At 39.0% G+C, this 27,814-nt stretch overlaps 1 protein-coding gene across 1 annotated transcript; it reads left to right on the forward strand.

Moving 5' to 3' along the window:
- On the forward strand, window positions 1-26,234 carry pitpnc1b (phosphatidylinositol transfer protein cytoplasmic 1b). The gene is made up of 10 exons (XM_008431542.3): window positions 1-777; window positions 8,476-8,624; window positions 15,271-15,359; window positions 16,500-16,507; window positions 16,633-16,704; window positions 19,038-19,130; window positions 20,365-20,520; window positions 21,772-21,835; window positions 22,444-22,530; window positions 23,864-26,234. The coding sequence occupies exons 1-10, from the start codon at window positions 730-732 to the stop codon at window positions 24,022-24,024; spliced, it is 927 nt and encodes a 308-aa protein (XP_008429764.1). The 5' UTR covers window positions 1-729; the 3' UTR covers window positions 24,025-26,234.
- Window positions 26,235-27,814: the final 1,580 nt, after the last annotated feature.

The raw sequence follows: 27,814 nt of genomic DNA on the forward strand, positions 1-27,814 counted from the left end.
ACACATTTACTGTTGACAGCCATCTGAGTGACAGAAGCAAAAGAACAGATAAAAATCATGGAGGGAGGTGACACAGGTGGAAAGGAATGAAAATACAGTGGGCGGGGAGAGGATACTCTCAGACGGAGAGGAAAAAAAACAGATAAGAAAAACCGGCAAAGGAATTTGTGAGAGGAACTGAAAGCAGAGGAGGCCGGTTTAGAGAGGAGGAGCACCGCAGAGACAGGAAGGTTACACATGCAGAGGAATTAAACAAAGCTCAGACAGAGCCAGGAGGGGAAAGGTTGGTTAACTGCAGGTCTTTTTTTTACCTTAGCTAATTACCACTTTGCTCTTACTGCAGCACCAGAAAGGCAGGGAGAAAACAGCAATCAGAGAGAACAGAAAACGGAGACAAGAAGCAGCCAAGGAGAGAGTACTAACAGCAGTTAAGAAGTCGAGTCAAGATTAATTGAGGAAGAGAAACCAAAAGCAGAGACGAGCCTCAGAGGAGCGGAAAAAAGTAAGAAAACAGTAGACGTCCATTGACAAAGAGGTGAACTCAACTCCACGGACTCCTGACATCAGCAAAACAAAGGGGGGAAGGAGAGCGGCTGTAAAGAGGTCACTGTGGTCCATGTGCTGCGTGCCTGAGCAAGTCTACTATGCAAGCGAGACAACACAGATAAACAAACCAAAACACAGTGTCTCTGTTCATCTCCAAAAGACAGTGTTCCCTGCAGCAGCACCATGTTGATGAAAGAGTATCGCATATGTATGCCACTGACGGTGGAGGAGGTAAGTGTTTGTCTTTCCCACGCTCATGCAACACACACACAAACGAACCACTACCCTCCCACTACTGTAAAACAGCGAACTAAAGAGAAGGTTAATTTGCAATGTGATCATATATAATCAACTTACAATCTAGAAAAGTGTTAATGTGATGATGGGAAATGTTTTCCGGGGGTGTTTTGGCACACTGGATCTTGAAGCATCCTTGGTTGACTCAGTCAATGCACTTGGGCGGCATCCTCACAAAGTCAAGCTTCTATTGTTTTACTACTGTCCACCCCTCTGTGTGTGTCTGTGTGCGTGTATGGGTGTGTGTATACTTTACAAATGACGGCGTTGTGTAGCATTCAGAGCAAATACAGAAACTAGTCAAACTGGTTACAGCTGACCAAGACCTTAGCTCAGACAAAGCTACTTGGCCTGCAATTTTATTCACACAGAGATCCTGTTATAGGGAGGAGAGTGAGAGAGTTATTCCCTCAAGTGTCCTTCAAAAGAAATGTCCTCATCCTCTCCTGTACGCACCTCCACGTCCCTTTCCCACCTACCCCTATTCCTCACCTCTATCTGTTACCACAACAATGACAGTGACAAATAACAGTCCGGAATGGGATTTACGGTATCAGTGCAGGACACACGTAAACTTGAGCTTGCAGCAAATCCTCTTTCGACTGAATGTAATGCAAGTTTAAATGCAGCTTTGCCTGAGGATGTATCAAATAAAAAATGCTACTTCGTTTCATGCCATTTACAAAATTTAAACCAACATGCTGCTTTAAAATAGGTGGATTATGCACATCTGGATATCCGCTACCTCTTCTGTTACACAATACTCTGCTTCTGTGCCGTGGAATGCTAAGAGCTACGTTTTGCTTGTGGAAAAGCTTACAGGTAACGGTCGCTCAGTTGGTAGAGTGAGTCGGTAAGGCTGATGGTTCAATCTTTGTATTCTTGTGGTTGAGGAAGACACTAATCCACTTACTGGCTGCTTTACGGGGTACACCTTGGTAGCAGAATCCACTTCTGCCTTCAGAGCAGCCAGAATTCTTCAACGGAAACATAAACGAGAACCAAAACATGTCTAAACATGTCTTAACATGTTTAACATCTGATAGTTGAACATCCATGATACACATCTCTCATTCCAAAAGAGCTTGACTAGATTAAGATCAGATGACGGTGGAGGTCTTTTGAGCAGAGTAAACTCATTGTTCCCGTTTTGTCTCGGTGCATCCTTCTGCAGAAGTAGTCATCAAAAGAAGTTGTTTTCACCATGTCTAGATTTTTAAAAGCACTGAGTTGAAGTCATGTGACCGACATGTTTGCTATTTGCGTTAGCAAGCAACTCAACAAGCGCACTTGATAAAGGCCATACTGGGTTTACTAACACCAGACAATAATGACATTTGGAATAATATTTTAACAGGGAGCTGTTCTTCAAATCACATAAAATTTTCTTTATTCATTCTATGTAGACATCTCTTAGCATTGTAACATATTTTAAAAGATCTCTGTACACTTCATTAAAGCAAAGCTGTCTTTATATGTCAAACACTGTATGTCAGCTAGCTAAGTATTTGCATTTCAACTTGAGTATAATTGATGAAAATGTCACAAGACGACAACATTTCTGGAGGGCAGAGTTGGTGCTAGTTACAGCAAATGGTTATGTCAACAGGAGACTGTCACTGCCTCTGGGGTTTTTAGGTTTAACATCTTAGGTTAGCAGCGTGACTCACCGGAGCAACTGCAATTATTAAAGGGAGCAACCTTTTCAACAACACAAAAACTGAAACAATCTGAGCAAATTCATCACAATTATCTACCTGAGTGATTGCTATATACAAGAGAAAAAAATGAAAAGCAATAATTGAACTGTAAATCGTTCGACCTTTGATGACAGAGTTGATGCAAACTTTAAATTGTTACTTCAGCAACATATGGCGCTACTGTAGTGCTTACACTAGCTTGCATCTGAAGGAGAAACAAGTTTTATTTTTAGCTGTTTTTTCTGCAAACACCACTGAAGTTTTTCAATGCTATTTTCTCTGCTGCTCTTTGTGTAAAGATACTGATTGAATTTTTAAGCTACACTTCCTACAAAGCAGTTTTCTATTTTGGGAATAGATTTATCTTAACTTTATTACTTGTGTAATTGCAGCAAACATAAAATAAATTTCCGTTTTCAGTCAGACACAGCAGCAGCTGTTTGCAACTTTCGAGTTATAAAACAGTTAATTATCCACAATCTTGCGGAGTTGATTGTTTTGGTTTATATGCATGAATATAAATGCTGTAAAACTTACAACTTTACCAATTTAAATCCTTATCAAAAGGCCTTGACATAAATTTTCCTTTAAATCTGAATGCACCGTGAGGAAAATAGAAGTTGTCAGATGGTGATTTCTGTCTGTTAAGCCAAGGGTGGATTAGATGGATGTAGATGTGACTTCTTCATCTTCTAAACTGTAATTATTACCTCAAATCCATTCGACTGCTGTAAGATTTATTGCTCATGACCTAACAACAAGAATACTTCACTGTCACAGAATCAAAAGAAATCGTAGATGTTTGAAACTGAAAGTGAAACTGATAGCATGACCAACTTTATGCTAAATCTCTGCCTGGTCACTTTAGGGTCCTCCAATAATGTAAGAAAAGTAATTCTCAGAAAATAATGAGATTCATAAATATGAAACCCCAAAAATACAAATAAAAGGCGGTGATGTCATGACAACTGTAACGTTCCCCATTTATATGCAGCAGAATGATGTCAATTCCACAACCTTGATCCTAAAACACATGATGCACTATTCACAACAATAGTGCATCAACAACATGACAAGACGTAACGCTTCACCAAATTTTGCTCATTTCCTGTGGCTTAGTTCATACAAGGACTTTTTTTAAATGCTTGTACATCAGACAAGATGGGAAACTGGCAGCAGATTATAAACTAACACTCATTAAGCCAAATTATTAAACTACTCTGCTTTTACCATAAGTAATCATATTAATGTAATCTATTATCAATTAAATTGTACAACGACAAAAATAAATCTTTCCTATATACAGTGTTTCTGTGGCAACAAAGTTATCAGCGCAAATCACTGTATAGAACCCACTTTTCAATCACAATAATTATTGATTTATTTCCAAAAAAGCTTTAATCAAATGTTTTTTACTTTGCGGTTTAAAAGCAGGCCATTAAACACAATCTTGTATTTTTATCTTAACAAAGGACTAAGGGAGTGCCAAGGCAAGGTGGTTTCTATTTGTTTAGACCTGGAAATTGCAGCCGAGCACATGCGTATGAGAGATTTAATCAGAAGGAAACTGAAGTATATTTTCTTCCGTTCACTTGCAGTCACACTGACACAATGAGCAGAGTTTCCATCCTGATGTGACAGGCTATATTTACACCTTTCCAGAATTCGTGATGGTTGCATTGCTTTAAGACTGGTCTTAAAAAAACAACAGTAGGAGGAAACATGCCAAAAAAAACTGTCAACATGTGACACATGGCAGCAGTGATTTAAGGACAGAAAAGTCTTCAATAAGGTGAGGAGATCTATAGCATGTGTAGGAGGTACTCAGTGCTGGTGTTAAAAGTACACATTACTATGATTAATTAAGTCGAATAAACATCCAATGAGTAAATATTGAATGTTGACACTCCATTGTAATTGGAACAAGAAGGAGTGGCACAAGATGTCAGAAGTGAAGGATGGTATGTAGACGTCTACCCTCCTCATTTCTTTCTTTCTTTTTCCCTATCTTTTGCTGTTACTTGCTTTTAATTAAAACTCTGCTTTTGTGCCACTCCAATATAGGGCAACAAAATGAATTGCATTACAATGGCAACAGAGGAGCAGATTACTTTTAATAAACCACTCTAGTGCCATCATTGTAATGGCATTAAAGCTTATTAGATTTTAGGGAATAATTCAACCGTGATGCGCAGTAAATTACAGAAATAAAGCAGCAACTGGTTAACACTTGAAGTAACGCAAAACTGTGTAATTTTGGCTAAAAGAAATGACAAAAAAAAGGGACTGTAGATTTCTGAAAATACACAAGCGATTCTATCAGGCTGAGCACAGCGAGGATCACTTCACATGCCCAAAGGAGCAGTAAAAGAAAATACTCCATTCACAGTGCCTCATCAGCAGCGGGTACAAACTGGAGCTGCAGCAGAGAACAAAGTCCCATCTTCCTCATTAGGACTGTACACATTCACCCTCCCTGGCCAAATTAAATTTTAAAAATTCTGAAAAGGGCACTTCAGGGCAATATTTATACACACCAATGGGCTGTTAAGGAAGAAAAAAAAAAAAGAAAACGAAAGCACCCAAGAAGCCGTGATCAAGTGTCTGTCAAAACAAAACCTAACGCTGCAGCTGTGATCATGGCCTGTTTTTTTTTTCATGCTACTACTTCCTCATTGCAGATGATTTTTCTATTATTTCTTAAAAGGAAAAACAAAGTCACTGATTTGATATAGCAGGCCTTTTATCTGTGATTTTATGTAATACCTTCTTGCCTGTGTGATTTTTTTTTAAACATATTTCAAGCTTTTGTTTAAATGCCAAGTCAATTTGTCCTTATCCTCCCAAAATCACAAAGATGGCTGTGTACTGCAAGGCTTGTTATTTCATGTTAAAGATCCAGAGCAGCTTTTGACTTTTAAGATTAGACAAAACAGCAAATATGAAAGCTGCACAACAGAGGTGTTATCTTAATGAGGGGATCTTCTTCTGTTGTTGCAACAGTGGGACTAAAGAACTGCTGTTTGCAACCACAGCAGGTCCAGCCCATCACCCACACCAACAGACATCTCAGGATGTTCACTGAAAGCTGCCACAGGAGACCCTTTAGGTTTTGTGGTGCTGAGTGCAAATTGCTATAAAGGAACATTTCTATCTTTCTCATAATCTGCTGTAACTGTGATGTCAGAGGGTACATTGTTTGGCGGGGAGAGGCTGCTGTTCTCATGCAATGAGTGTTGTTATTATAGAAAGACAATGTGTCACTTCATCCCAAACAGTACTTAGATGGGTGGCGTCAACAGAAAAGCCACAGACATGCCATTTTCCAAGTTATGCTAGTAATAGATTGCATCATAACAACTTGGGCTGATCAAAGAAAATGAAACCGAACGAAAAGTGACAGTTGCAGAAGTGTATGGTTCTGTATTGGACGCTGACCTCTGGCATCAATGCTTAATACAATTAAGACAAAAGTAGTGGTTGTAAAGTATCGTCAGTCTGGTCATAATTCACAACCAGTGTCATCTGACAGGGCTAGTATAATGTAAAATGTACTACACGTTACAATGTTATTCCTTAATCAAAAACATGCCTGAAGTGTCGCTTTGATTCGTTCAAGCATATCTGAGAAATCCTGGAATCTCCTGTGGCAACCATTCACAAGTGCCTAAAAGCTAAATGCCCTCACAGCAATTAGCAAACAGCTGATGGAACTGGGAGTCTGCTGAGATCACCATACAAACTACCTCTCAGTCCAGTGCTCCAAAGAATGATGGTAAACGGTCAAATGAGAAGCACTGTTGTCATGATGTGCTGAACACTGAGTATTCACTGAGTGCTGAACACTTTATTCAGTCTTAAAGAGACTGAATCCCAATTTTTCCAAGGCAGTCAAATTTATTTTGTGTTTGATATAGGGCTGAAACGATTCCTCGAGTGATTCGAGTACCTCGATTATTAAAATTCCTCGAGGAAAATTGACCTGCCTCGAAGCTTCGTTAATTTATGTTTTATCATTTAGCGCACCGTGTTTCAGCCGGAACATTATTTGCGTTGCGCGGAGCTCTGACTTCCGCCTCTGAGTTGTTGACGGAAGCTACGTGTTAGCGGCATAACGTCCAATCTTCAAGTTCGGCCCGCGGGGACTTTACTGATTGGTGATAATTCCGGGTTGTCATCGTTTTTGTGGGACCAATAAACATCCTTAAAATGACCGGCGCGATGCCGGGAGCTCGGCAGCCTTTCTGCTCCGGAGCTGCTGGTTGAACGGCGGGAAGAAGTTGAGGAGGATTTATACAGGTGAGCGGAGAGACTGAACACGATGCTTACAGGGTAAGAGCAGCTTTACGGACGAACCGCACAATAAACTTATACCATCCCGGTCTGAACAACCGGGAGGCGGAACATGGCTGGTAGATGAGTTTCTGAACGGAGGAGCCATAAATATCCTGTCTTGCTCCCCCGGTCAACAAAAAAGTAACTGGTAGGGAAGCTCAAATGTGGAAAAAATAGACTGATGTTGATATCCGATAGTAACACTGGTGTTATGGAAGATTTACCAATATTTTATTTCATAATTGTTTTTATCCGATTACTCGATTAATCGTAAGAAAAATCTATAGATTACTCGATTACTAAAATAGTCGTTTACAACAGCCCTAGTTTGATATATACAGCAATTTTATAAAAACTGAAGGTAACACAATTATTTGGATGATACTGGATGGTAAAATGATACTATGCGACTGCACAATATATAATAGTGTCCCTGTAAGAAAGTTTCTGAGAGAAACAAGGGTTTTTCATAGAAGCAGTACTTTCTATAGGGGGAAAAAAAACGCTACACATTGTTAATGGTCAGAAAAGCTGTGTCATTGCTCTATCCAGACAAAAAAAGACACTGCTAAACACAGAATCAGTGGGCAAGGATTGCAGAGAGAGAGAAATACATGGGGTACATATTTAATGGGGACAAAAGGTCCGTCATTAGCTTTATCTAGGAAAGAGCAACTGGTAAATAAATATGCATAAAACCAGAACTAATCTACTAAAAAGAAAGAGTGCACAGTTTATAGAAATTAATTTTGTTGGCTCCCCCCACTAAAAAGACGCAGCTAAACAAGTAAGCACCCACCCATGCGTACTTTCAACATGAAACAAAAACAAAGAGTACACTGTAGTGAACTTAAAAGTGACTTATTATGCTTTCTTGAAAAGGTTATGATAGGTCTATGGACTGCACAAAAAGTGTTAATTACATTGTTTTGCACTAAATGTTCCAAGATAATGAAATTTTAGTCTGGTCAGTTCTGCCTATTTTGAGCTCCTTTAAGAATGAGCTTTTTTAGGGCCTCTTGTCACTTAAATCCAAATAAGCTGCTGCTGTAAACTCAGCGTTTGCACTTTCACATAAAAATAGCTACAGACAGATGAACCATTATACAACCATTTATCTGTGAAAAGCAGAAGAGAACCAACAAGAATGCAGCAAGAGGCCTCTGAATGGTTAGTAAACAGCAAAACACTTGTTTTTTCCAGCAGCCATTGTACAGCACATACAGGAGTAAAACCAGATGGAGATCCACCTGGGTTGATAGGTAACGGGTTGGACTCGGCTGTGGTTGCTAGGTAACGGTGCACTGCCTGTTCATTAAACAATCGGGAGTTTTTCAAACGGCTCATTTTCCAGACACCAAAAAAAACATCAACTTATTGTCAAACAACATTGGCATTGGTTTTTTATAAACAGTTGGGCTGTTTTTAGAAGAAATTGAGACTCAAACGGAAATATAAGAACATGCAAAATGTGAATTTTGCATAGTAGGCCCTCTTAAAACTTAGCATTGGCTTTTTGGAACATGTTTTCTAAACATTTTTTTTTCTCTCTGTCTGACCACCATAAACATTTTCCTGGTACGTTTCCGGTGTCCAGTACAAGATTGGGCAGCTCTACATGATCAGTAAGCACAGCTGTGAGCAGAGCGGTGGGGGCGAAGGAGTGGAGGTGGTGAGGAATGAGCCGGATATTCACCCTCAGCATGGTCCTGGACAGCTGACCGAGAAGAGAATCTACCTCACCAGGTATGAGATCATCTCTTTAAAGATTGTGCTGCTGTGTCAATAATCCTGTTTGCAACCCCAGTCCCGGCCTTAAGTTGCCAGTTCTATCACTCTGATAACAGATGCTGTGCCATCTTTAGTCTCTTGCCCTCCTGCACAGCTTTGCATCTTTTAGATCCAATCTTCAGAAAGGCAACTGTAACCTGTCTACATCCACATTCAAGGACTCTTTTTGTCCGCAACAGGCTTAGTGCGAGTTAAAGTGGTAGCTGCTATCATTCCCTGAGCTCTTCATCCAGTAAACCTTTAAGTGTTCTAATTGTGTAAGTACAGGCCTCCAGCTGGGAGGAAAACGTCCACATCATCTTGATGGCTGTAATTGCAGGATGTGAAAGAAATTTAAGCCTCTCATCATTTTCTCTCTCGGTGTTGAAAATTGAGCTGTCAAAGGCTTTAAAGCATGTGAATTAAAAGTGGAAATTATATTTTTAAAAATTAGCACTACCAACAGACATCAATTATATCATTCTAATTTTTAATCAGTACCATGTATCTTAATGATGGCGTTATTGGGGGGAAAAATATGTTATTACTTTATCTGTTATACTCCGTGGCACACCGTGGGGTTTCATTCAGGGCCTTCAATAGACGTCAACTATGCCTGAATAAGACACACGCTGTGCAGGACAACGCAAAAATTATGCACCACACCAATCAACAGGCATCCCATAAAATGCAAATAAATAAAAATACGCCAAGTAAAGCAACAATGCAGCTCAACAATGCATATCAAGCAATATACCAATGTATATTGTCCACAGGCAATAGCGCACATAATTGAACAGCCAACAATTCAGCAAAACAGTCCTATGTACTCCAGTTAAGCTCAACGTCAGTCCAAACTGCTCAAATAGCACATGTGAACAATTAAACGAAAAGATGCTCAGTAAAGTCTGTATGGGAATATAATAGAAAAGTAACTCACCCATAACTTCTAAATAAAATCCACAGGTTGTTGTGCTCAGTGCTAGCTGTTAGCCACTCCTAGCGCTCATAGTTACAGTCTTTAAAATACCTTACAAAGTTCTTACTGGTCTGTGTTGGTGAATCCAGGTTTAGTGTGGGGTTTACATTATAATTTTTTTTATCCAGTAAAGAGCGTCTTGAAAAAGGCAATTTTGATAAATCAGCAACTAGGTCAACCGGAGTTGAACCGGAAGGGTAGCTGATTTTGTCCAGCAGGTCCTGAGGCGGAGCTGCTCGCCAGATGCCTTTAAGGCACTTTTTAAAGTAGGAAATTAAAGTGATTTATACAATACATTGAAACTTTCATTTAATTTTAGCTCTGAATAATTCTATAATTTGTACATACACAAACATATAAGCACAGCTGAATTTTGCAAATCTAGTGCAGTAAGTTTATTTATAAGATCAATTTTCCCTGTTTCATATATCTTACTTGAACTTAGAGTCAGGATAAAACTCCCTTTGAGACATACTCAAGGATACCAGATAAGTATAAACACATTAATTTATTACTTCATATTCTGCCTGCAGGCAGCTTGGAGAACACATTCCACATGTGCTGGATATCACAAAGAAAGCGTTTCTGCCAACATTGTATTTTCTTTGTCTTCTGGGCAAATGGCTACTGGTTTAAAGGAGCTGAATATAAGCCACATTAAACAGATGGATATCAGTGTGAAAAGTGAAAGTCAATGTGGAAATCTATAAAATTTTAATATCCCTAATAGCCACTAATAGCTGTTTCATTTTAATAGACTGCCATTATAAAAAAAATATATACTTCTTAATTGAATACTAAATAACAACATTTTACCAATAAGTCTGTATTGCATAATTAAGGAGATTATTTTTTCTGACTCGTGTGATGTTGGATATATATTTAAAAAATATATAATTAAATTAATGTTAAGCCCTTTAAAGCCTTACTCTTGCAAAACTCTTAATCTCAACCTTATCAAATCAGTGGAGAGAAACAACACCAGTAGAACCAGATCTAGCATGACTGGCCATCGGTCAGGACCTGATGGTGCCTGAGAAGACAGAAATGAGAGACATAGAAAAGCAGTAGCTCTGGACCAGGTGTACTTTATGTTCAGGAATATTACACAGGAGTAGTCTTTAAATAAATACCATTGTGTGCTGACAGATGTTGTAAGCTGGTTAACTATTGACATAAAATTTGTTTACATGAAAAGACTAGCTACTGATGACGTGTAAACCTCTCGAGTGCGGATGCATACAGGTTGAGGCGACACGTTTTAACCATTATTTCTCAAGTCCTGTAGCACCTTTGACATATGTGTGTCACTATTGGTCTGCCTCCCATTTTGTACAGTGTGTGTCTATCAGAACAGAGGGTGTTGAATTTACATTGCTGTACTGGGTTAAGGTTAGATGGTGAGGTTTAAAGTTCAATGTCTCCTCAAGTTTTCAGATGGTTCTTAGCTGAAATGTTCAGAAAAATGTGCGTGCTTACCAGTTCCACAGGTAAGCATGCATAAGTGAGTTAATTTTCATCAGTGTAGACAGAGCATCTGCATAGCATTGCATGAGAATAAGTAATATTACTAAGTCATTGTTGTGGCACTGATGTAGCACTTACATTCATAGCAGAGGAGCAAGTGCAGTATATTTGGCATTTTGTTGGTGCAACACTCAATATGCATGTTCAAAATTATGTGGAACCCTGGTTGAGCTGTTGCTTAAGTTCCAAACATGCATGAAAATTAAGCTAAACCACGATGTACTATAAATCAAAACAGGTATCAAATAATCTGATAGGGGGGATATGAATGGTTGAAGGGAAACTTTAAATCCAGGAGCAGGTGTAGCACCAGAAAGTAGGATTCAGCTTAAATTATCTCTCACTCCAAATAGAGCAGCATCTTGGTAGCCAAATACCTGAAATGAGGCTTCAAAACTGCATAAGACAAATCAATGGGTGAGGTTACAGTAGCTCGGTCCATTTATTATATAGTCTACAGTCTGATACGCACATAATTGATGCTGGATTAGATTAGCAGACAAAGAGCACGAGGAAACTGTGTGCTGCTGCAATTTGTTGTTTCAATTCATGACTGTGATTGGTTGCTTTAGTGTTAGGTGACTGATAACACTCAAATAAACTCTTCAGGAATAGCAATAACTTTGCACCCTTAATTACATAAGTACCTGAGCAAAGTCTGCTCAAGTGACATTTTGAATTAATCAGATTTTGCTACCATTTTGGCAACCGGTCCACCAGAGATAATGTTTATGATTTATATCAGAGATTACTGTTATGGCTGTGCCTAATATTGAGCTGGGAGTGCTATGGCTATGAAATTATCTGATAGCTACTTCCTCTTTAGTGACAACCTAATACTTACATAATAGCAAGTGAAAGGTATTGATTAGCCCTTGTCAATCAGGATTTTATACACTGCGTTCATTAGTAAAGGTTGACATAAACCCATTTCATGACATAACAGGCCGTCAGAGTAAAAGGTCCTTTTAATTGAGCAAATGAAGCACAAACCTCCACACAAGCCTTCCTTCAATTTTGTGCCCATTTCAGTCATAATGTGCACACAGTTGATTAGCTGGGTGACAAACTCTGATGACGACATGATTGCAACTTACTGATAACTAAACCCTTTTCTTGTTGTTCCTTTTGGGATTTTGTGAGAGTCTGCAGTGCGGCATAGTCTCGCTTGTTTAGCTCTATTCTGAATGATTGCTTGAGTTAAGCGGATGAAACCATCCAGACAATTTTTTACAACCTTTTTGGAAATGGAGTGACGTTTTTGCAACAGACTACTTGATGTTACACATAACAGTCATACTGTCATATGAGCAAAGCTTGCTTTATTGATCTTTTTCATAATGGAGCTCATTGCATGGCTTCATTTGATGCAAGCTTCATCTTTGTCAGTGGAGCATCTTAGAATAAAATAAAACTTCCGTAAAAGAAAAATCCATAGCTCAAAGGAGCTTATCATGAAAAAATAAACATAACAGCCACACTTACAGTCACCCATATCACTATGTGGCATAGGAAACACAAAGAAGATTATTCAAAAGTTTAAAAATGTGGAAAAAAAAGAAGCATAAGAACACATCTATTCAAATTGAGTGCTTATGGGTTTCTCTGTTGTTGGAACACATTTAACTGCATTTAACTCTTCTGAATCTTTGCCTGAAGGTGTTCATTCACCCTCTTTACACAAATCACTCCAGTAATTTTCGTATTTTTTGACCCGTGCCTTGGAACACAAATCCTGAAAGCTGTTTTTATCACCCAGCCCACACTAAAAATATGCTTCTTCTTTTTTTTGCTATGCTGATTTGAAGTCTGTTTTCTTTCAGTTGTTAATTCAAAAACTAGTTTTGGTTAAAACATAATTGTCCAGTGAAAAGGGACATTCAGGGATATAATTTGTGCAAGTCAGTCATTCGTAGAAAGGACAAATGGACCCTGGTTTTGTCCAGCTCAGCAGTTCCAGAGCCATTGATGGCTTAACTTTGATCACACAAATAATGCTCGTTTGTTTTATTTATTTTTTTGTTAATAATTACCTATTTGAGCACTGAAAATAATGTTTAAATGCTTGTGAAAAATTAACCGTAAGCACAAACGGTACAGTTTGATTCAGCAAATCACTGTTACTGGAAAAATATGGCAGGGGTTTTAGTTTTTAGAGCCTTTAAATTTGACTTGGACTATGAAAAAAAGAGACTTGAGATCTAACTTGTGGTCACCCGTCAAACTTTTCTGACTTGATTTGGAATTAGAAAATAATATTTTTGACTCTCTGTGTCTGTTAAAAACTAGTGCAAGAAACATTTCTTAACTGACTGTAAAAAAAAAGCAAGGGAGGTGTATTTATTTTCTAAAGTCAGAGAGTCAATATTATGTCATCATGTCAACTGAAACACCAGCACTAAACATTTAATCCCTTTGTTATATTCAGGGAGTTACAGTTCTGTGCTGTTTAACACATTTATCAAATTATTTCACTATCCATGCAAACAGCTGCCCTAATTCCACCAGCTTGATTCATAAATGCTGTTTAAAGCAACAGCCTGTGTTTGAATGTTCCTGCAGTCCTAACCAGCTGCTCTTTGATCAGCCTACACATCTAAAAAACACAGTTTTATGAACAGATTTTGAAATATTTTAGCTGCAGTCAGCAGTTTCAGCAGAGATTTATGTGGCACATTGACCCACATAAGACTCCCTGATGGGACAATCTTCAAGTAAACAGCAGAAAAATTAAAGACAGTGAGCTCATTCCAGTGCTAATCCTAGATTTTATTAGTGTTTTCTGGGTATGTCTTAAATTGGACAGAACAAAAGCACAAATAACAAAAAATCTAGCATAATTTTATGAATTTACAGCTGTGTAATGTGTATAAATAAAAATGTTGGAAAATTCCATTTGCAATCTAGATTTCTTGATTTTTTTAAAGCCTGAATTTAATCTCAAGCCACAGGTTTTGGCCCAATTCATTGATTGTTTTATTGATTTTGGCTTTAGTTTGAATTACCAACAAAAGCCACAGATACAGCCACAGTTTTTCAAAACTCAAAAAAAAAATTGATTTCACTTCTTTTTTGCCAAATTACCCTATTTAAAGAATCTGTCTAATTACAAAAAACTAATGTTAGTGCATACCGTTTTTCTACTCCAGGTCATAAATGACAGGAAAAACTGGTAGAAAAACTAGCAGGAAATCTATGGAATTTCACCTGCAAAATTTCTACAAACAATGACTTTTAACACTGGAAATAATTTGATGGAAAACCCCCAGAACTGCAAAAAATAAAACCCTGATGTGAAGTAAGGAGGGTGTTAAACCGTCACCTTAAACTGAGGCAGGAGTGGTTTTAATGTGCTGCATGCTTGCTTAATCAATAAGCATACTTTCTAAAACGTGAAGCTGCTTTTTTTTAATGCATTTACCTTACAAATCCCTTCACGGTTTATCAACCATGTGCGCGGTGTCCTTGTTATTTCTTCCAACCGTACTCAAGCATAAATCAGTCAAGGTTTGAAAACCACACACTGTAATTCCCAACAATGTGCAGATTAAAGCAAACCAAAAAACAATTTAATTTGCTTTAAGGTTAAATTTTAAACTATTAAATGGATGGGTTCAGGGTTCATTACTCTGTGTTGTTTTATTTATTGTCTGCTCTAAATAAAAAAAAAATGTCCAAAGTCATTTCCTAACCCAACTCATTACCCTAATGCAACCTCATGCCTTATTCCAATCACCACTACAAACCCAAGTTTTAATCCTTAAATAAACTCTTAAGGAAGCAAAGAAACACTCTCGCTCTGGAGGATTTTTCTAATCTATGTTTAAGTGTTGGGTGCTCCTTACTGAATACACACAAAAGTACACACATGCACATAGGTACAGTCACCACACAATGGACGTCTGCTCATTTCAGACATGTGACTTTGAAGCATTTCATCACAGCAAGTATAATAGAGAATGAGTCATACTGCAGAGGAAATAGTGTACAGGTAATGTAGCTCTAAATGGCCCAATAAAACACTTAAGATTTCTTTGTCTCCATCTTTAATCTGCCTCTTGCTCCTCCCAATTTTAAATCACGTTTGTGATATTTTCCCTTTTGCTCCAATTTCAGTAAACTGCCGTCCTGGATTAAAGCTTTTGTGCCACGAGTTTTCTATGTGACAGAAAAGGCGTGGAACTTCTACCCCTACACCATCACAGGTGAGCATTTCTGACTGAAAGAGACAAAGACAGACACGCCACAAGTTAAGGTGTGACAAAACTGTTTGTTCACAGACTGTTGCATATTAATGGAAAGTTGAGTGGAAGGAGGACAGGTGGAGTTTTCCACAGTGTGATCATTTGGAGTGCCATGTCATCTGGTGGTGATGGTTCACTGTGTTTTATCAAGATAGCATGCCTGTCGCAATAATCGATAAAGCAATTAATCACATGATAAATTACAAAAATTTAATAACTTCCATTGGTATGATTTATCATGTATATCTTTTTTCCTCTCTTTCTACCGAAAACTGGATGATAAATGTCAGTTTTGTGCTTTGGTCTCACCTAAATTGAAGGACAATTTTGTTTACAAAGGCTTCAAAATTCATGTTATTTGTGGTTTTATTTATTTATTTTGTATATTTAAAATGTCTTCCAGTTCCAGCAATAAATGTTCATTAGAATTTAAAGTGTACTGATCTTTTAGGATGTTTTCTTGCATTATTATTTTTGCCATTACCACAATATAAATTAAAAATGGTCTCGAAACAACAATATTATCGTTTATCGCAATAACTTCTGGAACAATTTATCGTCCAGCAAAATTTGCTATTGTAACAGGCAAATGTCTACCATTGTTTTTTAGAGTTCGTAAAGCTTCCAACTCCTGACAAGATTTATGGAAGAAGTGATTTAGTTCTCCAGTTCAATGACTATGGTGCTAATGTTCTTTATTGTCCTGCAAACTGGCCTGACATAAACCCCATAAAGTGGAGTCTTGACAAAAGAAAGATTAGATCCAACAATACGAAGAAGTTAAAGGTCTTTCTTAATACCTCAGATATCTTCCATAACATGCTGCATGGATGCAGTTATTCATACAAAAGTAGCTCCAATCAATTATTGAATACCTGCACTTGACAATACAGACACACTTTTTAGTATGTTCCCATTTCTGAATTAAAAATGTTTTTTTTTTATTGATCTGATGTAATATTACAAATTTCTGAGAAGCTGAATATGTGATTTTCACTGGATGTAAATGAAATCAATCTGTATGCATTCCTCACACTTATGTGCATTTGACTAATTAATGTTATTTCTCTCTATCTATATTCAATGTTGCCGATGTTGCAGAGTACTCAGTAAGTACTCTCACACATTATCTGCCTATGAACACAATCGAGCTGATCTCTTTTAAGAGGTCAGTGGATTGTCTTGATCACCTTCCTTCGCTGACTGTATGCTCTCCCATGCTTACCTCATGTAGGTGTCGTTCGTCCCGAGGTTCAGCATCCGCATTGAGACAAGGTTCGAAAACAACAACGGCAGTAACAACAATGTGAGTACAGGCCTAACGGGGAGAAAGCCAGAAGATGGAGTGATCATAGAAGAGTGGGAAGAGAGGGAGACAAAGGGGCAATGAGAGGAATTGCAATTTTCTCTGCAGCGCCACGAAAACGTTCATCAAATTGATGTGGCCATTACAAGGAAAACAAGCAAAGCACAAAATGCACTATTGGCAGATCTATTAACCTGACGTGCTGTGTGCTGATCATGGCTGCCATGCTGCATTTCGTCCATGGCCAGTGTGCATCAACACACTTGGACAGAAATTTACAAGCAATTGCAGCTCCGCCTGGCCCCTCGCTCCTGCTCTGAGTAATTGATGAAACTAAAAAAAAAAAGAAGAAAAGGAGGAGACCCAACCTGCTTCAATTTTCTTTGGCTTATTGAGAGAAATGTTGTGATTCTTATTTTAAAGCTCTGAAAAAGCTTGAAAATAAACTCCACTTTGATTGAAGCAGTTATCTAACAATGATAAATGTAGTAAAATCCAACCTTTATTTATTTTTGAGTACATTTATTGAGTGGAGTGGGAAAAAAGACTGGGTTACAAAATAACTTTATTTTCTTTAAATTCTTAGTGCCACAATTATTAGCACTGCATCGAAGATATCTACATAAAAATCAAAAATTACCTGGAGATTTATTTTATTATCTATATTTTACACCTATAAGCTACATTGTCAATTCTTCCCTTTTGCCATGGAGGTACAAATATGCATAAATCTGTCAAATAGACACTTCAAAATCGTTAAGACAAGAGAACATGTATTGACGTGTAGAAATCTTACAGAATTTTTTTTAAAATGATGCTCACCAAAACATGCCCACATCTAAAGCCAAAAATAAAAACCTATAAAATCTTGTGTATGATCTATACTAAAAGTGCATGTAATCCTTACATACTGATATTTGCAGCTTTTCCAGAGATACACTGACCTCTTAGTTGCACCTTTAATTAACTTTCTCTTCGCCCAGCCTGTGAGTTTAGATGTCTTCGTAGATTTACAGTTGTGCCATTGTCTTTTCATGCCAACATCTACAGTCGCTCTCATCTCAGCCAATCAGAACCATGAAAATCAATTGGCGCACCTGGATTGGTTGCTTTGCAAACTCCAGTCAATTACATGTCAATGCACCCAGGTTTTTCTGCTCTCCAAGTTGCATTTTCATTCAAATATTTTAGATATGTTAAATGGAAAAATCTGCAAATAGGCATATTTTCTATGAATAATTTTAAGTTCCACTCCACAAAATATGAGCCACAACTAAGCAAAAGTCCATTACAGTGGCTCTTTTATTGATATAAATAAATCTTCACAAAAGGAATTAATGGAGAAACCTCAACAAAAATTTCCAAACAGTTGAAATAGGACATCGTTTTCAGGATTTTGCAGAGTTTTCCCCATGCATTTTTAAATTCAAGGGCACTTTTCTGTTTGCTTGTATGGTATCTTCTGACAAACTACAATCTTCCCCTGGAAACTTTTTTTCACAGTATCATGCAAAAAAACAACAACTAAGATTTAAAAGTAATTTATTCAGGTTAACGCTGTCTTTGTGTGTGCGTGTTTTTTTTTAAATCCAGTGTTAAGTACCTGTGTGAAGTCAGTTGAGAAATGTCAGCGAGGAACGGGGAATCTACACAATTAAAAACATATTGTGATGATATGAGAGTTTTGTTACAACAACAGACTGAACGAGGAAACGAAATACCTCCAACTAGAGCAACAGCAGCAGTCCATGAGAATGAGCAAGACCTTGGTTCGACACACAAGCACAACATAGTAACAGGAGCGTGGCGGACTGCTATTTCATGTTTTGCTACTTGTTAGAGTTATTAAGTAAACAATTTCAGCACTGCATTTTAAGAGATGTTACCCAAGGTCAGGAAACAGATCAATTCTTTTTTTGCTGCTCATCCAAGTTTGCACCACACTTTCTCAAGACAAACTGCATTCTGCTTTCATAACACCTCTGTTTCCCTCGCTTTAATATCCAACATACAGGCTTGTGTTTTCCCTTATCCCCTTCTGTGCTTTTTCTCTCTATCTGTTCTCTCATCTGTTTGCTCCAGTGTGATTTCCTCCAAGGGCCTCGGGGTGGGATATACAGTAGTGAGGGGTGTTATGGTGTGTGACCTCCGTTTTCTACACAGTTACTTATCTACTCTTATCCCCGCTCAGTGCTGAGTGAGTAATGCATGTGTTTATGTGTGTGTGTGTGTGTGTGTGTGTGTGTGTGCGTGTGTGTGTGTGTGAGTGTGTGCGTGTTCGTGCATCTGCAGTCATTACACTGCGTGACCTCCTCCCATCTGTCTGGATGTAGGTGTTTGGGGACAAGCCAACCCCAGAGGGGGACGTTTGCTTCCTGGACATCCTAGCTGACCCCATCCCGGACAAGCACTACAAAGAATCGGAGGTACGTGGGGCAAAATAAAAAAACAAACAAAAATAATGATGAAGAAAATGAAATAAAAGTAAGAAAACGATAATAATAAAAAAAACTAACATTGTTTAAAATTACTTGCACTTGCATCTTTAATGTTTATTACCCAAAGTTGGTTTTATTTTCTTTGCCCTTTTTGTAATGTTACAACAAATTACAGTGTATTTGTAGGAATTTTTATGTGTATTTACTAAAATAATAAAAAGCATAAACAGTTTTTACATTTTTGTAGAAGTAAAAATCTAATGCAAGTGTGGTTTGCATTTGTAGTCAGTCTCCTTTATTCTGACAACTAAGTAAAATCCAACGCAACCAACTGGCTAAATTTAAACTTCAATGTAACATGAATAGATGTTCTGTGAAGGCCTCAGTTGTTTTTTTTAGAGAACAATAGTTAAACAGCATTATGAAAGCCAAATAATGTTGTAAGGCAGAATTAGACATGTTTGTGGTCTTCGTTTTACAAAACCCAGGAATGTAAATGGATTACTAACACTTTTGCAAGATCTGCAACAAAAGGATAATTAGCTACTGCTGGCTCTAAAATAGCTAAGCTGGATTGTTCTTTTACCTCGAGCTACATGATTGGCTACTCACTCTGCACACATAAGTAAAACCTTTATGCTCTTAAAAGCTTTTAGGTGGACACAAATGTTATAATCCATTAAACTCGAATAAAAATTGTGTCTAGCTTTAGGTTTTTCTCCTGAAAAATAAAACAATAATACCCTCCCATAACTCAGCCTCTCTGCCTTCCTTCTTTCCTTCTCATCCGAGATTTCACACCTCTTTAGTGCCTGCGAGCCCTTAGCAACAAAGGTGAATTCACAGGTTTGTGTGCAAACAACCATGTAGAAAGAGCTTCCAGCACAAATGCATCCAAACACATAGAACCAAAAAAAAAAAGAAAAGAAAAAAAACATGTCTACAATACACCAGTGGATTATATTAAACAAGATTGTGAGAACATAAAATCCCAACCATCGTCTGGTCGCAGGTGCATAATATGTGGTATCAGTTTTTCCTCCTCGGGGCTGCGTTGAGCAACACCCTGCTTACACCTCCACACAGATATCAGTCATCCTCACACGTGCAGCAGCTTATAAGAACGTCCACAGGCGTCTATAGGTCCCCCTGAGAACACCACACAGTTGCAAGGTTTCTGCAGATTCAGCGTATAACCCCCAATATCTTCTACCCTGTGCAGGATCTGAGTCTCTGGCGGTCAAATAAAACCAACCGAGGGCCTCTGGAGAAAGGCTGGAGGGACAACCACAGCCCCATTATGTGCTCCTATAAGAGAGTGCAGTGCAGCTTCGAGGTCTACGGCTTCCAGACCAGGACGGAGGATTTCTTGCACAGAGTGAGTCGGAGTTGTATTTCTGCCCACCGCCGATGCAAAGACGCCAGGTTTGAGGACAAAATGACGGTCCTCATTTGGTGCTGATGGTGTTTTATTATCAGAGTTTGCCTTTTGCGGCATGCTGACACAAATAAATCTTTGCCACATTAATTTCCAGACATTAGCTTAATTACAGACACCACAAGGGCAGGCAGTCTCAAATGACCTCTGCACTGCTTCTCATGTAATTCAGTAAAGCTAGCTCTGCTGTTTCAGTTCTCCTCCACAACGAGGCAAAGCAATGAAGCATAAAGTGAAGCTCAAAGTGTTTGTTTAGTCGTGTTCATAACCGTTTCAAGTTATATTGTTGATGTAGGCTCCAAAACAGCCTATTTCCTCCAATTAATTAAACAAAAAGATGCTCTGACTGGGCCTGCACAGTGGCGCAGTTGGTAGAGCTGTTGCCTTGGTATGGTATCTTCTGACAAACTACAATCTTTCCCTGGAAACATTTTTTCACAGTATCATGCGAAAAAACAACAACTAAGATTTAAAAGTAATTTATTCAGGTTAACGCTGTCTTTGTGTGCGCGCGTTTTTTTTAATCCAGTGTTAAGTACCTGTGTGAAGTCAGTTGAGAAATGTCAGCGAGGAACGGGGAATCTACACAATTAAAAACATATTGTGTTTTGTTACAACAACAGACTGAACGAGGAAACTAAATACCTCCAAGTAGAGCGACAGCAGCATTCCATGAGAATGAATGTTGCCTTGCAACAGAAGGTTCTGGGTTCGATTCCCAGCCCCAGTCTTTCTGCATGGAGTTTGCATGTTCTCCCTGTGCATGCGTGGGTTTTCTCCGGGTACTCTGGTTTCCTCCCACAGTCCAAAAACATGACTGTCAGGTTAATTGGCCTCTCCAAATTGCCCCTAGGTGTGAGTGTGTGTGTGCATGGTTGTGTGTCCTGTGTGTCTCTGTGTTGCCCTGCGACAGACTGGCGACCTGTCCAGGGTGACCCCGCCTCTCGCCCGGAACGTGAGCTGGAGATAGGCACCAGCAACCCTCTCAACCCCACAGAGGGACAAGGGTGTTAGAAAATGGATGGATGGATAGATGGATGGATGCTCTGACTGTGACAATAACGTGCTGCATAACAACCTGAACGCTAGTATTTCACATGTGACCAACAGGACATTAGCAGAATTCACAGCTAAGCATTTTTCGCTCAGATGTTTCTGCTCGATGTGATTTTGTTTCTTTTGTAATTTCAGATTGTTAAAGACATTCTTCTGGTCGGCCACAGGGAGGCAGTCGCGTGGGTTGACGAGTGGCACGGTTGGTCAAAAGCTCGCTAATGTATTTAGAGTAAAAATTTCCACGGCCTCCACACATTGAAATTTTACACATTTTGTCACGTTGCCGCCACAGATTTCAAAGTATAGAAAGGATGGCATGCCTTCAAAATAATCCCTCCAACTCAAGACTTAATTTTTCCTCTATTTGATATGGGTTTGCAATTTGACTGGGCCATTTTTACAGCTGAGTATGCCTTAGTAAATCATACAATGTAAATCATTACATTGTAACTCTACCTTTATGTTTAGTCTCAAGTCCTTGTCAGTCTCAATCAGATATCTTATGGGTGTATTTTAACTATATTTATTCTGCAAAAAAAAAGCCAGACTTGTGGTATGCCTGACCAGTAGCAGTACTCTCAATGTTCTTTAATTTTCAATCTATCAGTGATAGACATAACAGGTCCAAGAACCAAACAAGTTCATGGACCACACTTTAGATATTTAGTGGTAATGTTGTATACACTTCCTTCTACGCCAGTCAGGCACCGCCTTGTGCCAAATAAAATCCTAATGAATGTATTGCAGTTTCTGGTTGTACAAAATGTGCATTTTTTATGACCCTCTATACGTGTCGTTTCGCTGCAGGGCTCAGCTTGGAGGAGGTGAGAGAGTACGAGAAAACAATGCAAGAGAAGACCAACAGCAAAGTCAAATCCAACCAGAACAACTCAGGTGAGTTTGCTTCACCCGATCCGCACTCCACTGAAACTCCCCCGAGGACTGAAGGTGAGACTGTCCAGCTGCATGTGAGAGCAGTGCAGGCAAAGGCAACGACAAGGGGAGGTGATTGCAAGTGTAGGAGCAAATAAAAACAACAGTGGCTGTGAAACATACATTTGAGATCTGTGGAAATTATTGCTGCATTCAGCAGCAGAGGAAGGAAGAAATATAAGACAGACTGATTTTCCTTTAGTTCACATTACGTTTTTATGTAATTTTTTTAGTGGTCCGTTTACCAATACAAACTCCAAAATAGCGTGAATTATTAGCTGTGTAACGCTGACATGCCTGACGAGAGCAGGTTAGTGCCTTTGCAGCTCCCTACAAGTGTCCAGATGGTAGGAGTACATCTGTGGGAGAAAGGCAGAAAGGGAAGAGCAGTTGGGAGGCATTTCACAAAACATGGAGCAGCAAGAAGGGAGTGTGTGAAGAAGAGGACAACAGAAAGACAGATGTAGTGTGTGTGTGTGCATGCATGCTTGTGAGTTAGGTTTAAGATAGTTCATGAAGTGATAATGCCGCTGCGTCGCTCTGATAAACAGTGTAATGCAGCCACCTGCTGCACTCCCCTCATCATGAGCCCTCTCAACATAAATAACCAGCCGTTGCAGCACTTAGCTGTAAATGTCAGACCTGGAGGGGGCATGTGTACGGGCATACAGCAGAAATCAGTGTGTGTACGTGCATGTGCTTATGTGTGTGTGGTCACCCTGCCCCCTGCTGGTTCCTCTGGTGAACCTCAGGAGCTAGTGGGAGAAATCAAAGGTAGAACTCCCAATATGGACTGAACCATCTTGAGCCTGCTCTCTCTCTCTCTCTCTCTCTCTTGCTCTCTCTCTCCCCCCTCTGCGTGTGATGATGAGAGACATCAAGTTGCAACTGAGCTGCAGTCATTGCTCAACCTGAAGCAGCTCGCCCCACTGCCATGAGCCCCTACAGGCCATAAGCAGCTAAAGCATTCAGTCGGTGTGCACTAAAAAAATACTGTAGGTTTCATTTCATTCATCTGCTGTAATAAAAGTAAATGGATGTCATTTACTAGAGAGAATCTAATAAGAAGTTGAGAGCATGAGCTGAATACCAATAGGGGATTAAACTAATGGGAGCCGGAGTGTGTGCCACAGATCTTCAGAATACTTTATTCCTTAGAAACTCAAACAAGTGAACATAATATTTCCTTTTTCTTTCAGTTTACTCTTTTTTTCTATCCGGTTTCAGTTTGCATTGCGAGTATGACAAGATATACACTTTTTTTTTTGTCAAAACATCTGTCCATCTTTCTCAGGCCCACAGGATTCCTGCGATCGTCCTGCGATCTCCCGGTCCATCTCCGTGACAGACGAGCGTTCCCTGAAGAAGATGGGAGTGCCGACGGTGGACATGTCTGACAAGTCAGCCTCCTCTGTGCTGCACTGTCCCATTCGCCTCAACTCCACCCCGGAGTGATACCTCTCTGCCCAACGGCAACACAGAAGACAAAGTCTAACTTTGTGTCAATGCCAGCAGCAACGGTTATGTGATGTTATTTGTCAAAATGCAACAACAGTCACAGAAGCTCTGCAGGCATTGTTTAAAATAAATATATATTTGGAGTGCAGTTACATAGGTATGGAAAGCTAAACGTGCTAAAGTCCAATAAATAAAACCTTTTGAAAATATTTATACGTTATGTTCACATTATTAATAAATCATTTGTATTCACATTTATATTTTCAATAGTGGCTTAAAAAGGACACTATCCAATGATTTACTTGGGTTTCATTCAATGTATTTCTTAAGTGGTTTTAATTCATTTTAAATTTATTCTGTCATTTCGCATAGTTTGCATGTTCTCCCGATGTGTCCAACCATAAAACATGTATGTGTGGTTCACTGGTTGCTCTTAGAAGTGGGTGCATGGTTGGTTGAGGACTGGTGGTGACCCACTGACCCCTGGTAGAGGCACCAGACCCTCTGTGACTAAGCAAAAGGGATGGGCTTATTGGACTCTGGCACTTTTAAATCTCCATATATGATATATCAGTGCAGCTTTTAACATCTTTGGAATTCAATTGAAAAATGGCTTGAAAGTAAACTTGATAGCAGTAAAGTTCTCTTTATTCCCACAAAAAAAAAAAAGTAAATTAATGTATCTTATCAGGTTGGCTTCTTGGTGCCTGTTGTGATACAGACTAGCTACTTCCTCAGGTCAAATAGTTTTTAAAGAATCAAACTCAGCGTTGGTACAACTATTATATTAGGATAGATCTAATTCTCTTTTTTTAACCAAATCTAAGCTGCTGCAGGCTGCAGTGCCCGTTTGCTATACAGATAAAAATAGTATTGATTCTCTCATGTAATTGCTTTCCAGAGAGCCCAAATAGTTGAATCATTTCTTTAATACTATCACATTATTGTACAGCAAAATTTCTTACTTTCAACTTGAGAGCAATTCTTGTGCATGGTAAAATGTATTTTGCATAAATGCTTTAAAAACAAAAACAAAAAAAGTCATTTTTCTACACCCAAAAAAAAAAATCTCCAAGTGTCTTTATCAGACTCGAAACATGCATGTCTGCATCAGTTCCTTAGCCTTAATGCAGTGGTTCTTAACCTGGGTTCGATCGAACCCCAGAGGTCTCAGGGGTTCGGTGAGTCGGTCTCAGAGGTTCGGTGGAGCCTCTGCCGCGGAGGTAAAGACACACTTGTGTAAAGTCGTGATGATGCCTCGCTTTGCCGTCACTTGCTGCAGAGGATCACGTTACATTGCTTAGCCAATCAGAGCTGCGGAGGAGCACTGATTGAAGGAGTTCCTCTCTCAGCATGGATTTGAACTTTTGTCTTTAATTACTTCAGCAAAGCTCACAGTTTTTACCAAATTCTATAGTCTAAATCTGCTCCTTAGTCGCATCTTTTCGGGGTTGCTACTGCCTCTAATGGTGTGGGGGAGGTTACACAGCTAATATAATTACATTACTAAATCAGAATACCACAAAGTATTTTGTGTGTGTGTGTGTGTGTGTGTGTGTGTGTGTGTGTGTGTGTGTGTGTGTGGGGGGGGGGGGGGGGGGGGGGGGGGGGGGTTGGAATAAGAAGGGTTCAGTGAATGCGCATATGCAACTGGGGGGTTCGGTACCTCAAAAAAGGTTAAGAACCACTGCCTTAATGGAAGCACGCACACCACCTGAAGGGATCTACAATTGTTTCCAGAAAGCAATCTACAGACAAATGCATAAAGAGTTTAATAGGGTAGATCTAATGAGAGCACGGTGGAGAAGGGAGGAGACGCTCAATGCAATGGATCAGCTTCTCTTCTCCCCCTCAGCCAATAAGGTCACACCAGGTGTATCGACAGTGGGCAGTAAGATGTGATGTTGCCCCCCCCCCCTCATCGCTTTGGTGGGAGCTGCAAATGGGTCAAGCCACGGCTAAGCTACGATTATGGGTCAACGATGTAAACATTTATGATACAATAAACTATTTTTTTTAGATGGGTTATGAGGTTAGTAGAATAAGCAACAGTACGATAAAAATGTATGCCTATGTAGAATAAATGTCTAGTATGTTTTGAGTTTGATGTGCTTTGCATAAAACAGGTGGAAATGTGCTAATAAATAGCAGCATATAACCAGTTGTGTGGTATTTGGATCAATAAATATTTTTCTATTTATCATAAATGATTGAATTGTGTCATATTTCCACTAGTAAGTAGCGATGTCCGCCATGTTGGATCTGTATTTACACATGAAAATCATCCTGGTATTCACATGCAGCGCTTTGTCTATTCACACTCTTTCAAATATTCCACATTTTGTGACATTACATCCACCATTTTCAATGTATTTTATACTAACTTCATGAAATAGAACACAAAAGTAGTGGACAAGATAGGGTTTTAATATATTTCTCAACAAAAATAAATAAATAAACATAGGCATGCATACATTTGAAACCAGATATTTACTGTATTAATGGACATATATTTGTTTATCAGTGTCTTCCATCAGACCAAACATTGAGTAGTTTAAATCAGTTAGCGCAACCAAAATAATTTCTAATTTGTAAAACCTCTACCAAAGAAAAAAGGAAAAGTCTTTGTGAGGCTGAAGTTGGTGAGAGAGTGTCATCATCTACGATAAAACAAGTTAGCCACTCCTCCAAAATATATATTTCATGCACAATTACAGTTTGTAAATGCACTAACAGACAATTACCATAAAATCTGGAGACATGTTTTATTCTAACAAAACTAAAATGAAAAGGTTTAACCATTGTTATTTCCACAATGTTAACTCTGAATAGAAAAGGCAACAAATATTTAACCGCAATCTCAAGACATCAGTCAGGAAGTCAAATCCAAGCCACAAAAGGATCTTCCAAATTGTAAAAATAACGCCAATTCAAGTACAGTGTAGTCAGAAGTAATGCAAGCTGTTATGTGAAGCTTGTGAAGGGATAACTAGAATATTTTACCCAAGTCATACAGTTTAAAGGTGCCGTCATCTCATCAACAACTTGCGGAAACAGTTTTGACAGCCTGCAAATTGCAAGAAATAAAAAAATAAAATAAAAAATCTGGTATAAACAGAAGATTGGGAGTTGGGCAGGAGTGCATGTCTGTCACCACAGCGTCAATTTAAAACTCAAGACGTCTTCATGACAAAAGCCCTAATTGTTACAAAGAGACTAGAAAACTTCCTGTGATTGACAGATGTGGCAGCTCGCTTTGAACAGCATGCTAAATAGCTCTCATTACGGGGCTCATCATTGTTGCTTCTTTTATCCACACAAATCAGGAGCCAGCATGACAGATTGTTGCAAGCTTCCAAACAAAGGGCGCTGCAGACAAGCGTACACATAAAAACACACAAAAAAACATAAGTACATTCGCGCAGCGTCTCCTTTTACAGTAGCAGCGGGAGGTTGATATAAAGGAGCAACTGCTCACCGCAGCCAGGAGTGCTCACAAGTGGTGCAGAGGGGAGCACAACCTGCAGGCTGCACTGCATTAACATTACCTCCTTCCATCTTACCCCTTTGTCTCTACCATTAAATTTTCTCTCTCATTATTACCACCTCCACCAGAATCCGCCCCCCCCCCACACTCCCATTTTACTGTCTCTCATTCCTCCTCCTTCTTCATTGCACTCTCGTTCTTGAAATCTGCCTTGATCTTCCTTTCTTTCTTTCTTTCTTCTTTATCCTCATCTGCGCTCCTCATGAGGGTTTCTAAAGAAGATGTACTGTGTTCATTATA

Source organism: Poecilia reticulata, chromosome 16 (genome assembly GCF_904066995.2).
Source record: "Poecilia reticulata chromosome 16, P_reticulata-male-v2, whole genome shotgun sequence".
Taxonomy (NCBI): domain Eukaryota; kingdom Metazoa; phylum Chordata; class Actinopteri; order Cyprinodontiformes; family Poeciliidae; genus Poecilia; species Poecilia reticulata.

Excerpts from the sequence above, each read along its gene's own strand:
- pitpnc1b (XM_008431542.3), top strand. The coding sequence starts at position 730 with ATGTTGATGAAAGAGTATCGCATATGTATGCCACTGACGGTGGAGGAG. Across the intron at positions 778-8,475 it reads TGCCACTGACGGTGGAGGAG|TACAAGATTGGGCAGCTCTA; the intron begins GTAAGTGTTTGT and ends TCCGGTGTCCAG. Across the intron at positions 20,521-21,771 it reads CGGAGGATTTCTTGCACAGA|ATTGTTAAAGACATTCTTCT; the intron begins GTGAGTCGGAGT and ends TTGTAATTTCAG.